The sequence below is a fragment of the Oncorhynchus nerka genome, linkage group LG10, assembly GCF_034236695.1.
Source record: "Oncorhynchus nerka isolate Pitt River linkage group LG10, Oner_Uvic_2.0, whole genome shotgun sequence".
Classification (NCBI taxonomy): Eukaryota; Metazoa; Chordata; class Actinopteri; order Salmoniformes; family Salmonidae; genus Oncorhynchus; species Oncorhynchus nerka.
The window spans coordinates 82419583-82433475 of record NC_088405.1 but is presented as its reverse complement, the minus strand read 5'-3'; the positions used below and the strand labels follow the sequence as shown (position 1 = coordinate 82433475).

The 13893-nt window shown below is 42.3% G+C and overlaps 1 protein-coding gene across 1 annotated transcript in view; it reads right to left on the bottom strand.

Moving 5' to 3' along the window:
• Positions 1 to 5923: 5923 nt before the first annotated feature.
• Positions 5924 to 13893, bottom strand: part of LOC115136119 (oocyte zinc finger protein XlCOF6.1-like) — a 29646-nt gene continuing 21676 nt past the window's right edge. The window contains exon 2 of the mRNA XM_029671565.2: positions 5924 to 7250. Within this exon, the coding sequence (XP_029527425.1) occupies positions 6439 to 7250 (812 nt within the window). The 3' untranslated portion in view covers positions 5924 to 6438. The remainder of the gene's footprint in view (positions 7251 to 13893) is intronic.

Here is a 13893-nt window from a genome sequence, read left to right as displayed (position 1 = left end):
TAGATGCCTGTACATGCCTTAGCTGTCTTGCTAATAATTTATGTGGTTTGTCACCCAGTTCAAAATAATAATAGGGTGATAGGTAACCGACTCAGCTGCTGAAATTAGTTTGGAGTCCAACAAAAAATAGTCAATTCTGGAATATGATTTATGAACTGATGAAAAGAAAGAGTAATCCCTGTCTGTTGGGTGCGTCAGTCTCCAAATATCGACAATGTTAAGGTTTGTCATCAATGTATTTAGACAGACACTGGCATTTGATTGTTGAAGTGATCTTGATAGCTGTTTATCTAAAAGAGGATCTAACGTACAGTTAAAGTCCCCTCCAACAATAACACTTGTATCCAAGATATTTGGTATGTCCTTACATACCCTTTGAAAAAATAATGGATCATCGAAGTTGGGTCCATATAAATTGACCAAGGTTACTGGTTTCGAATTCAGTGTACCAGCCACAATAATATACCGACCATTAGGATCTGAAATCGAGGATGAGTAAACAAACGGAATGTTTTTCCTTATCAGGATTGCTACTCCTCTCGCTTTTGCATCAAAGTTAGACTGGTATATCTGACCGATACAGCCGACTCGTAGCTTGGCCTGAGCGGAGCGTTTAATATGAGTTTCTTGAAGAAACACTATGTCAGCACCCACTATGTCAGCACCCAGTGATTTAAGATGAGAAAAAACCTCGTTTCACCACATGCCCTAAGCCATTACAGTTCCAGCTGACTATCTTTATTCCACCTGGTCTACTCTGTGCTCTGTCTCTATGTGGCATTTCTTATTTTAGAGCAAATTGTTGCTGTCATACAAAACTAAGAAGAAAAACGAGCTTGTCATGCCACCTGTACTAATAATAAACGTGAACATAAAACACAGACCCCATCCCCCCTCCCGTCCCTTTACTGAGTGACTTCCCCAAACGAAGCACTCCTTGGCTAACACACAAACCTTAGGGTGTCTAGACATACAGCTTGAACTAACTCGTCGTCTATAGATGCTCCGCATATACGCTAATATTAAATAACACTTAACACTTAACTCTCACGTTAGGGGGTGAGTGGCGCTAAAACATGATGTGCCAAACAATGCTATATTAGCCACAACATCTCACCAATCATAAGTCCCAAATTCTGATCTTCTAATCGAAAAGACATAGGCCGGAAATCCAAACACATTCCTGGCCTGTATTTGGTCATTTAGCCGGCTGACACAGCCGTTCTGTATCCTCAGCCAGGGAGCTTGCTTGTCAAGAACATATCGGCCTCTTTTGAGTTGTCAAACGTACGTGTTGATCCTTCGACTGTCACCTTAAACCGGGCTGGGAAGAGGAATCCATATCGGATGTTGGCCGCCCTGCATTTGTTTGCGTACCTCATCATACTCTTTCCGTTGGTTCCTCACCTCCAAGGTAAGATCTGGGTAGAAAGACACCCTGGCTCCGTTGAAGTTAAGGGGGAACTTTTGACTAGCCAGCTTGAGGATGAGATCCCTGGTCTGGGGCCGTACAATGAATGGCCTTGGTGGCCCGCCCTTGGCCGGCTTCGTTGCCTGAGATCTGTGTGCGCGGTCGATCAGGATGGCCGTTTTGAAGTGTTCACTCCCCAGCAGGGTCGGTATCAGCTCCGAGACAAATTCAGTGGGTTTCCCTTTCTCAGTGTCCTCCTGGATGCCACATATTCGGATGTTCTGGAATCTTGAATGCGACTCGAGCATTTCCAGTCAGGCTTTCAGGGTTTTGTTGTCATTTTTGAACGTTGCGCACTGTTTCTCTATGTCCTGTAGCCTGGCCTCGTGATCGACTGTTGTCTGCTCAACCTCATGCACCCTTCTCTGAGTTGCCTTCACAGTTTCGGCCAAAGTCCCAAAGTTGAGATATCAGCCAACCTTGTGTCCACCTTCTTGCTTAGTGAGTTTATGGCAGCCAGTATGTCACTTTGCGTAGGCTCTGTGGGGAACTCTTGGAAGCTAGCCTCTTCAGCTAACTCCTCGTGGGTTGAAATTGGTTCGTTGTCTCTCATTCAAATTATCTTGTTTAGCGCTCCCTTTTTTGGTGCCTTTTCCCTTTGTCATATTTGTTTGAAGTTATAGGTCGTGAAAGGTTAAGATAAATACTAATTTGTTTCAAAATGGAGCGGAGCACGTCTACTCCATAGCACGCTCTCTAGCGCCCCAGATTGAACTCTTTGGCCTAAATACCAAGCGTCACATCTGGAGGAAACCTGGCACCATCCCTACAGCAAAGCATGGTGGTGGCAGCATCATGCTGTGGGGATGTTTTTCAGTGGCAGGGATTGGGAGACAAGTCAGGAGAGGGAAAGATGAATGGAGAAACGTACAGAGAGATCCTTGATGAAAATCTGCTCCAGAGCGCTCAGGACCTCAGACTGGGGCGAAGGGTCACCCTAAGCAAACAGACAAGACAACACAGGAGTGGTTTCGGGTAGAGTCTCTGGATGTCCCTAAGTGGCTCAGCCAGAGCCCGGACTCGATCAAACATCTCTGGAAAGACCTGAAAATAGCTGTGCAGCGACGCTCCCCATCCAACCTGACAGAGCTTGAGAGGATCTGGAGAGAACAATGGGAGAAATTCCCTAAATACAGGTATGCCAAGCTTGTGGCGTCATACCCAAGAAGACTTGAGGCTGTAATCGCTGCCAAAGGTGCTTCAACAAAGTACTGAGTAAATGGTCTGAATACTTATGTAAACATATTTTTTCTGTTTTTGCTTTGTCATTATGGGGTATTGTGTGTAGCTTGATGAGGGAAAAAGCTATTTAAATCAATTTTAGAATAAGGCTGTAAAGTAACAAAATTAGTATTTCATTCTGTAACAAAGCCATTTTGTGGGGAAAAACTCATTCTAATTGGCTGGGCCTGGCTCCCTAGTAGGTGGGCTTGGGAGGGAATATGCCCACCCACTTGGGAGCCAGGCCCAGCCATTATTTATATAAACTCAGCAAAAAAAGAAATGTCCCTTTTTCAGGACTGTCTTTCAAATATAATTAGTAAAAATCCAAATGACTTCACAGATCTTCATTGTAAAGGGTTTAAAAACTGTTTCCCATGCTTGTTCAATGAACCATAAACAATTAATGAACATGCACCTGTGGAACGCTCGTTAAGACACTAACAGACAGTAGGCAATTAAGGTCAGTTATGAAAACTTAGGACACTAAAGAGGCTTTTCTACTGACTCTGAAAACCCTGAAAAGAAAGATGCCCAAGGTCCTTGCTCATCTGCATGAACGTGCCTTAGGCATGCTGCAAGGAGGCATGAGGACTGCAGATGTGGCCAGGGCAATAAATTGCAATGTCGGTACTGTGAGAGGCCTAAGACAGAGATACAGGGAGACAGGACGGACAGCTTATCGTCCTCGCAGTTGTAGACCACGTGTAACAACACCTGCACAGAATCGGTACATCCGAACATCACACCTCGTTCTGTGCGTGATCGGAGGGTGAGGGCTAGGGCCATTCCCCCAGAAATGTCCGGGAACATTCAAGTGCATTGGTGGAAGAGTGGGGTAACATCTCACAGCAAGAACTGGCAAATCTGGTGCAGTCCATGAGGAGGAGACGCACTGCAGTACTTAATGCAGCTGGTGGCCACACCAGATACTGACTGTTACTTTTGATTTTGACCCCCCCTTTGTTCAGGGACACATTATTCAATTTCTGTTAGTCACGTCTGTGGAATTTGTTCAGATTATGTCTCAGTTGTTGAATCTTATGTTCATACAAATATTTACACATGTTAAGTTGGCTGAAAATAAACGCAGTTCACAGTGAGAGAATGTTTTTTTTTTTTGCTGAGTTTATATACTGTATATACAAAATTCCCCCCAAAATATTTCCAAGAAGGATGTTACACTTTTAAACATACATTTGTTTTACAATGTACACATTGTCTGTCCCAGTAGTGGAGAGGGTAGCAAGTTTTAAGTTCCTCGGCATACACATCACAGACAAACTGAATTGGTCCACTCACACTGACAGCGTCGTGAAGAAGGCGCAGCAGCGCCTCTTCAACCTCAGGAGGCTGAAGAAATTCGGCTTGTCACCAAAAGCACTCACAAACTTCTACAGATGCACAATCGAGAGCATCCTGGCGGGCTGTATCACCGCCTGGTACGGCAACTGCTCCGCCCTCAACCGTAAGGCTCTCCAGAGGGTAGTGAGGTCTGCACAACGCATCACCGGGGGCAAACTACCTGCCCTCCAGGACACCTACACCACCCGATGTTACAGGAAGGCCATAAAGATCATCAAGGACATCAACCACCCGAACCACTGCCTGTTCACCCCGCTATCATCCAGAAGGCGAGGTCAGTACAGGTGCATCAAAGCTGGGACCGAGAGACTGAAAAACAGCTTCTATCTCAAGGCCATCAGACTGTTAAACAGCCACCACTAACATTGAGTGGCTGCTGCCAACACACTGTCATTGACACTGACCCAACTCCAGCCACTTTAATAATGGGAAATGATGTAAATATATCACTAGCCACTTTAAACAATGCTACCTTATATAATGTTACTTACCCTACATTATTCATCTCATATGCATACGTATATACTGTACTCTACATCATCGACTGCATCCTTATGTAATACATGTATCACTAGCCACTTTAACTATGCCACTTTGTTTACTTTGTCTACATACTCATCTCATATGTATATACTGTACTCGATACCATCTACTGTATGCTGCTCTGTACCATCACTCATTCATATATCCTTATGTACATATTCCTTATCCCCTTACACTGTGTATAAGACAGTAGTTTTGGAATTGTTAGTTAGATTACTTGTTGGTTATCACTGCATTGTCGGAACTAGAAGCACAAGCATTTCGCTACACTCGCATTAACATCTGCTAACCATGTGTATGTGACAAATACAAGTTGATTTGATTTGAACACTAAGACGGTTGGATGCCGGTTATGTTTGAGGACATCTGTAAATACATCCACCTCGCAACCTCTATGTGAATCATAAAATGTCAGTTTTCCACGCAGGTTGTAGTTCTTGCTGCATTAACTGCTCCTGTGCGATTCCTCATATGCCATATCAGGCTACTCTTCTGCCTGAAGGATTTGCCACATTCCTTGCACTGATAGTTTTTCCCTTGTTTCTTGATTGTTACCAGAACACACACACATTGTTTTCTCCTGCGTGTGAATGATCATGGGATTTTTAATTGGGATGCCTTGATTAAGTATTTTCTACACAAAGAGCATCTGTATGGTCTCTCCCGTGTGTCCCTTCATACGCCTTTTCAGATCAGATTCCCAATCGAAACGTTTGCCTCAAACATGAACACTGAACTGTTGTTCACTTGTGTGTTCCCTCATATTTTGCGAGTTGTGACTGAAACATTTGCCACATTCACTGCATCAGTAAGGTTTCTCCCCAGTATGGGCCCTTGTAGGACTTACAATAAGAGTTCAATTTGAAACATTTACCACACGAGGAGGGTCACAAATGTGACTATCCAGATTTCAGACACAAGTCATTTCACACACACTGCTACATTCTGAAACACCATTGCAGTCTCCATCTGGTTTTGTTAAACTCTTCAGTTGTGTTGGTGGGATAAAGATATTAACCAATTTGGATTTGGTTAATATCTGAGGACTGAGGTTTCGATCCTCCTGATCACATTTACTTTTCACACAGGCAGGAGTGAATATGAACTCTTTGGTATGAGACTTCAGCCCTTCCAGCTGCTCTTCTGCCCGCCTCATTGGTCCAGAAATCTTCATGTTCCTCTTTAATCTGTGTGGGGTCTGAGTCCTGCTTCATTCCTGCTCACAGTGCTGATGCTAAGGGGGAACATCCTCTGCAGAGACTGGGAGAGAGACCCACTTGAGGTCTGCATAGGATAGGAAAATAATATTTCACAAAAAATGTATTCCTTATTCAATGTTTAATATGGTACATTTATTGATATAAATCACTCAGAAAATGTCCTTACACGTTCACAGCTTGAATATATTTCAGCATGGTCATTTGACACCGTTAGAGAGAATAAAGGAAATATGTATTTATTTCCTTAATGAAATAATGTCCACAGTTATCTGATTACAGCAAAGTGGTGAGCTTACTGTACAGCGTGCATACCATAAAAGAAACAGACACCAAGAACCAACGTAAACAATGGAACAAATGGCAACAAATGGTACGGCAGGTAACCTAGGTGTTAGAGAGGCAGGCCAGCATTTCAACTCCACATAACACAATCTGAAAAAGTCAAAAGTGAATATTTTTTTATACCCACTGTATATTGTTCTCTCCAGTGTGAATAATCAAATTGTCAGTTTTCCACTCAGGTTGAAAAAGTTGCTGCATTATTTGCTCCGGTGTGTGATGCCTCATATGGTTGCTCAGAGTTCCCTTCTTCCTGAAGGATTTGCCACATTCCTTGCACTACATAAGTTTCTCCCCGGTGTGTGCACTCAAATGTTTAGTCAGACTTATTTTCTGGTTGAAGCATTTACCACAATATTGACAGCAATACCGTTTCTCCCCTGTATGACTTGCTGTATGTAATCTTAATTGAAATGCTGTGGTAAAACATTTTCTGCACAGAGGACACTTGTGTGGTTTCTCCCCTGAGTGTCGCCTCATATGCACAGTCAGATGTCCTATCTGACGGAAGCATTTGCCACATTCATTGCAGCCATAAGGTTTCTCCCCAGTATGGGTCCTCTTATGCCTTTTCAGATCAGATTCCCAATAAAACAGTTTGCCACAAATATTACACCTAAACGGTTTCTCCCCTGTGTGTCCCCTCATATGCACTGTCAGATGTCCGATTTGACTAAAGCATTTGCCACATTCACTGCAGCAATAAGGTTTCTCCCCAGTATGGGCCCTCATATGCCTTTCCAGAGCAGATTTACAGTTGAAACATTTGCCACAAACAAGACAAGGGTTTTCACCAATGTGACTTGGTTTCATCTTGATCTCTTTAGTTGTACTGGTAGGGGACTCCACAATTTGCATTTGGAAAAGATGTGAGGGCTGAGGTGGGCCCTGATTTTCGACAGAAGCAGGAGTAAATATGAATTCTTTGGTATCAGACTCTAGCTCTTTAAGCTGCTCTCCCCCCTGACTGGTCCAGAGTTCCTCATGTTCCTCTTTAACTTGTGTGGGCTCTGGATTCTCCTGCTTCAGACTGGGGCTCCACTGCTGCTGTTCAAGGGGGACCTCTTCTGGGAGACAGAGCTGACGGAGGTCTGGAGAAAAGGATAGGAAAGAGGAATCTTTCAAAAACTATTAATTCCTTAAGCATTGTCTTACATGGTTAGTTGGTACACTTACAGTCCATTTCTACTGGATAGACGCATGGTTGCTTTGAGTTGGGAGCAGTCTGACCGCATGCCTTTATATCGGATTCTCCCAGAGAACCTTGAAGTCTCTGTTGCCTAATCTTCCATCATTCTACACTCAAAATGACTAAGTCCTACGATTTAAATAACGCTAATACGTTAAACATTGTGAACACCACTTTTTATTTCTTTACTGTAATAAGCTTGGAAAAAACCTATTGAAAAAAGATTTGAAACTCTGTTGGCACTCAAATCAATTACAAAATCCACAACCCAATGCCCTTTCTGGAAAATGCCATGGGCCAGCTGTTGCTAGCCTAGTCTGCGGCATGCTGATGGCTAGCTAAATGGTACTTTCAGCGTCCAAATATTGACAAAATGACTAATATGCTGACCAAACCAGGCTCCGCACGTGCGTCTGTGTGCGCCATCGTGCGAGTGTTGATTTTGTCTATCCCCATCAAAATATCAAAACCAACTGTGAACCAACTATATTAATTTGGGGACAGGTTGAAAATACACATGAAAAGCCATTCAAGAACATTTAGCTAGCTTTGTTGCTTTTTTTTTTTTTTTGCTGGATACTAGTATAAATTGTTATCCATTTTGAGTCCTGCAAAATTGTGTGTACTCCAACAATTTATCCACTGTTAAAAAGCTAAACCTTGTTAGTTTTCTTTGGATAATTTCTTCAAATGTTTTATGGCAGTTGGCAACAAACTTTAAAGTGCATTACAGCCACCAATTGGACTGGAGTCTGGACCTTGTTCATCTTTTAAATCACCCACATGAGTATTTGCTAGAGGTCGACCGATTAATCAGAATGGCCTATTAATTAGGGCCAATTTCAAGTTTTCATACCAATCGGTGATCAGCATTTTTGGACACCGGCTTGTCACCAAAACCACACCGCCTGGTACGGCAGCTGCTCCGCCCATAACCGTAAGGCTCTCCAGAGGGAGGTCTGTGAGGTCTGCACAACGCATCACTGGGTGCAAACTACCTGACCTCTAGGACACCTACACCACCCGATTTCACAGGAAAGCCAAAAAGTTCATCAAGGACAACAACCACCCGAGCCACTGCCTGTTCACCCCGCTATTGAATGTTATGTCATAATTATGTAAAATTCTGGCAAATTAGTTGGCAATGAGCCAGGCTGCCCAAACTGTTGCATATACCCTGACTCTGCGTGCTAGAGAAGTGACAATTTCACCTGGTTAATATTGCCTGCTAACCTGGATTTATTTTAGCTAAATATGCAGGTTTAAAAATAATATTCTTCTGTGTATTGATTTTAAGAAAGGCATTGGTGTTTGTGCTTTTTTCGCAAATGCGCTTTTGTTAAATCATCCCCCGGTGTTGCATCGATTATATGCAACGCAGGACACGCTAGATAAACTAGCAATATCATCAACCATGTGTAGTTAACTAGTGATTATGATTGATTGATTGTTTTTTATAAGATAAGTTTAATGCTAGCTAGCAACTTACCTTGGCTTACTACATTCGCGTAACATGCAGTCTCCTCGTGGAGTGCAACGAGAGGCAGGTGGTTATAGCGTTGGACTAGTTAACTGTAAGGTTGCAAGATTGAATCCCCCGAGCTGACAAGGTGAAAATCTGTCGTTCTGCCCCTGAACAAGGCAGTTAACCCACCGTTCCTAGGCCGTCATTGAAAATAAGAATGTGTTCTTAACGGAATTGCCTAGTTAAATAAAGGTATAAAAATATATATTTTTTAAATCGGCAAAATCGTCGCCCAAAAATACCGATTTCCGATTGTTATGAAAACTTGAAATCGGCCCTAATTAAATCGGCCATTCCGATTAATCGGTCAACCTCTAGTGTGTATAAGGTAGTTGTTGTGAAATTGTTAGGTTATATTACTTGTTAGATACAACTGCATGGTCGGAACTAGAAGCACAAGCATTTCGCTACACTCGCATTAACATCTGCTAACCAAGTGTGTGACAAATACATTTGATTTGATATTGCACTCCACAAGGAGACTGCATGGCAGGCTGACTACCTGTTATGCGAGTGCAGCAAGGAGCCAAGGTAAGGTGCTAGCTAACATTAAACCTATCTTATAAAAAACAAGCAATCTTAACATAATCACTAGTTAACTACACATGGTTGATGATATTACTAGTTTATCTAGATTGTCCTGCGTTACATATAATCGATGTGGTGCCTGTTAATTTATCATTGAATCATAGCCTACTTCGCCAAACGGGTGATATAACAACCGCATGTCGTTGCACCAATGTGCACCTAACCATAAACATCAATTCCTTTCTTAAAATCAATACACAAGTATATATTTTAAAACCTGCATATTTAGTTAATATTGCCTGCTAACATGAATTTATTTTAACTAGGGAAATTGTGTCACTTCTCTTGCGTTCCGTGCAAGCAGAGTCAGGGTATATGCAGCAGTTTGGGCCGCCTGGCTTGTTGCGAACTGTGTGAAGATAATTTCTTCCTAACAAAGACCGTAATTAATTTGCCAGAATTGTACATAATTATGACATAACATTGAAGGTTGTGCAACGTAACAGCAATATTTAGACTTAGGGATGCCACCCGTTAGATAAAATAAGGAACAGTTCCGTATTTCACTGAAAGAATAAACGTTTAGTTTTCTAAATGATAGTTTCCGGATTTGACCATATTAGTGACCTAAGGCTCGTATTTCTGTGAGTTTATTATATTATAATTAAGTCTGATTGAGCGGCGGTAGGCAGCAGCACGCTCGTAAGCATTCATTCAAACAGCACTTTCCTGCATTTGGCAGCAGCTCTTCGCTGTGCTTCAGCCTAAGCCTATCAACTCCCGAGATTAGGCTGGCAATACCAAAGTACCTATTAGAATATCCAATAGTCAAAGGATTATGAAATACAAATGGTATAGAGAGAAAAAGTCCTATAATAACTACAACCTAAAACGTCTTACCTGGGAATATTGAAGACGCAAGGAACTTAAAACTTCTTGTAACTAGGAGGCAGTATTTTCATTTTTGGAAAAATAACGTTCCCAATGTAAACAGGGCTATTTTGTCAGGACAAGACGCTAGAATATATTGAATATATAGAAAACACTCTAAAGTTTTCAAAACTGTAAAAATATTGGCTGTGAGTATAACAGAACTGATATTGCAGGCGAAAGCCTGAGAAAAATCCAATCCGGAAGTGACTCATGTTTTGAAAGCTCTGCGTTCCGATGCGTCCCTATTGAGCAGCGAATGGGCTATCAACCAGATTCCTTTTTCTACATATTCCCCAAGGTGTCTACAGCATTTTGACGTAGTTTCACGCATTTATGTTGAAGAATGAGCGTAAGCGACTATATTGTGTAAGTGGTCACCTGATGGCTCTCAGAGTGATTCTTGTTTAAAAAAATATATTTTACCCCTTTTTCTCCCCAATTTTGTGGTATCCAATTGTTAGTAGTTACTATCTTGTCTCATCGCTACAACTCCCGTACGGGCTCGGAAGAGACGAAGGTTGAAAGACATGCGTCCTCCGATACACAACCCAACCAAGCCGCACTGCTTCTTAACACCGCGCGCATCCAACCCGGAAGCCAGACGCACCAATGTGTCGGAGGAAACACCGTGCACCTGGCAACCTTGGTTAGCGGGCACTGAGCCCGGCCCGCCACAGGAGTCACTGGTGAGCGATGAGACGAGGACATCCCTACCGACCAAGCCCTCCCTAACCCGGACGACGCTAGGCCAATTGTGCGTCGCCCCACGGACCTCCCGGTCACGGCCGGTTACGACAGAGCCTGGGCGCGAACCCAGGGACTCTGATGGCACAGCTGGCGCTGCAGTACAGCGCCCTTAACCACTGTGCCATTAGAGTGATTCTTGCGTAAAATACAGAGGTAGCCATTTCTCCTCTCGGTCCTACTGAAAAGCCAATTGTCCCAGTGGATATATTATTGAATAGATATTTGAAAAACACCTTGAGGATTGATTATAAACAACGTTTGCCATGTTTCTGTCGATATTATGGAGCTAATTTGGAATATTTTTTGCCGTTTTCGTGACCGCAATTTCCGGTCGATTTCTCAGCCAAACGTGAAGAACAAACAGAGCTATTTCGCCTACAAAAATAATATTTTTGGAAAAAAGGAACATTTGCTATCTAACTGGGAGTCTCGTGAGTGAAAACATCCGAAGCTCATCAAAGATAAACGATTTAATTTGATTGCTTTTCTGATTTTCGTGACCAGGTTGCCTGCTGCCAGCTAGGCAAAATGCTATGCTAGGCTATCGATAAACGTACACAAATGCTTGTCTTGCTTTGTCTGTAAAGCATATTTTCAAAATCTGAGCTGACAGGGTGATTAACAAAAGGCTAAGCTGTGTTTAAATATATTTCACTTGTGAATTCATGAATCTGAATATTTTCTAGTAATAGTTATGCCCGTTGCGTTATGCTAATTAGTGTCAGATGACGATTACACTCCCGGACCCGGGATGGGTAGTATCAAGATTAAACGTTAGCTTTTTTTTTACATGGCACACATTGCACTTTTACTTTCTTCTCCAACACTTTGTTTTTGCATTATTTAAACCAAATTGAACATGTTTCATTATTTATTTGAGGCTAAATTTATTTTATTGATATATTATATTAAGTTATAATAAGTGTTTCTTCAGTATTGTTGTAATTGTCCTTATTACAAATATATATATATATATATATATATATTTATTTAAATATACAGTGGGGAGAACAAGTATTTGATACACTGCCGATTTTGCAGGTTGTCCTACTTACAAAGCATGTAGAGGTCTGTAATTTTTTTATCATAGGTACACTTCAACTGTGAGAGACGGAATCTAAATCAGAAAATCACATTGTATGATTTTTAAGTAATTAATTAGCATTTTATTGCATGACATAAGTCTTTGATCACCTACCAACCAGTAAGAATTCCAGCTCTCACAGACCTGTTAGTTTTTCTCTAAGAAGCCCTCCTGTTCTCCACTCATTACCTGCACCGGTTTGAACTCGTTACCTGTGTAAAAGACAACTGTCCACACACTCAATCAAACAGACTCCAACCTCTCCACAATGGCCAAGACCAGAGATCTGTGTAAGGACATCAGGGGTTAAATTGTAGACCTGCACAAGGCTGGGATGGGCTACAGGACAATAGGCAAGCAGCTTGGTGAGAAGGCAACAACTGTTGGCGCAATTATTAGAAAATGGAAGAAGTTCAAGATGATGGTCAATCGCCCTCGGTCTGGGGCTCCATGCAAGATCTTACCTCGTGGGGCATCAACGATCATGAGGAAGGTGAGGGATCAGCCCAGAACTACACGGCAGGACCTGGTCAATGACCTGAAGAAGGCTGGGACCACAGTCTCAAAGAAAACCATCAGTAACACACTACGCCGTCATGGATTAAAATCCTGCAGCGCACGCAAGGTCCCCCTGCTCAAGCCAACGCATGTCCAGGCCCGTTTGAAGTTTGCCAATGACCATCTGGATGATCCAGAGGAGGAATGGGAGAAGGTCATATGGTCTGATGAGACAAAAATAAAGCGTTTTGGTCTAAACTCCACTTGCCGTGTTTGGAGGAAGAAGAAGGATGAGTACAACCCCAAGAACACCATCCCAACCGTGAAGCATGGAGGTGGAATCATCGTTCTTTGGGGATGCTTTTCTGCAAAGGGGACAGGACGACTGCACCGTATTGAGGGGAGGATGGATGGGCCCATGTATAGCGGGATCTTGGCCAACAACCTCCTTCCCTCAGTAAGAGCATTGAAGATGGGTCATGGCTGGGTCCGAAACACCTAGCCAGGGCAACTAAGGAGTGGCTCCGTAAGAAGCATCTCAAGGTAAGGTCCTGGAGTGGCCTAGTCAGTCTCCAGACCTGAACCCAATAGAAAATCTTTGGAGGGAGCTGAAAGTCCGTATTGCCCAGCGACAGCCCCGAAACCTGAAGGATCTGGAGAAGGTCTGTATGGAGGAGTGGGCCAAAATCCCTGCTGCAGTGTGTGCAAACCTGGTCAAGAACTACAGGAAACGTATGATCTCTGTAATTGCAAACAAAGGTTTCTGTACCAAATATTAAGTTCTGCTTGAACGATGTATCAAATACATATGTCATGCAATAAAATGCAATTAATTACTTAAAAATCATACAATGTGATTTTCTGGATTTTTGTTTAGATTCTGTCTCTCACTGTTGAAGTGTACCTATGATAAAAAATTACAGACCTCTACATGCTTTGTAAGTAGGAAACACTGCCGATTTTGCAGGTGATCAAATACTTGTTCTCCCCACTGTGCGTGTGTGTATATATAAAACTTTTTTGATTTAAAAAAATATATATACATACATTTATTTTACAAAAGCAACATTTGGCCTATTAATTGGTATCGGCGTTGAAAAATCATAATCGGTCGACCTCTTGTATATGCTCTTAAAAATCTATAAGTAGGTGGGAAAGGTGGGATATTCAGCACGGCAAGCGTCTAAAATATACTGAAGGAAAATAGAAAAGAAACAGTGTCAGGCCCAT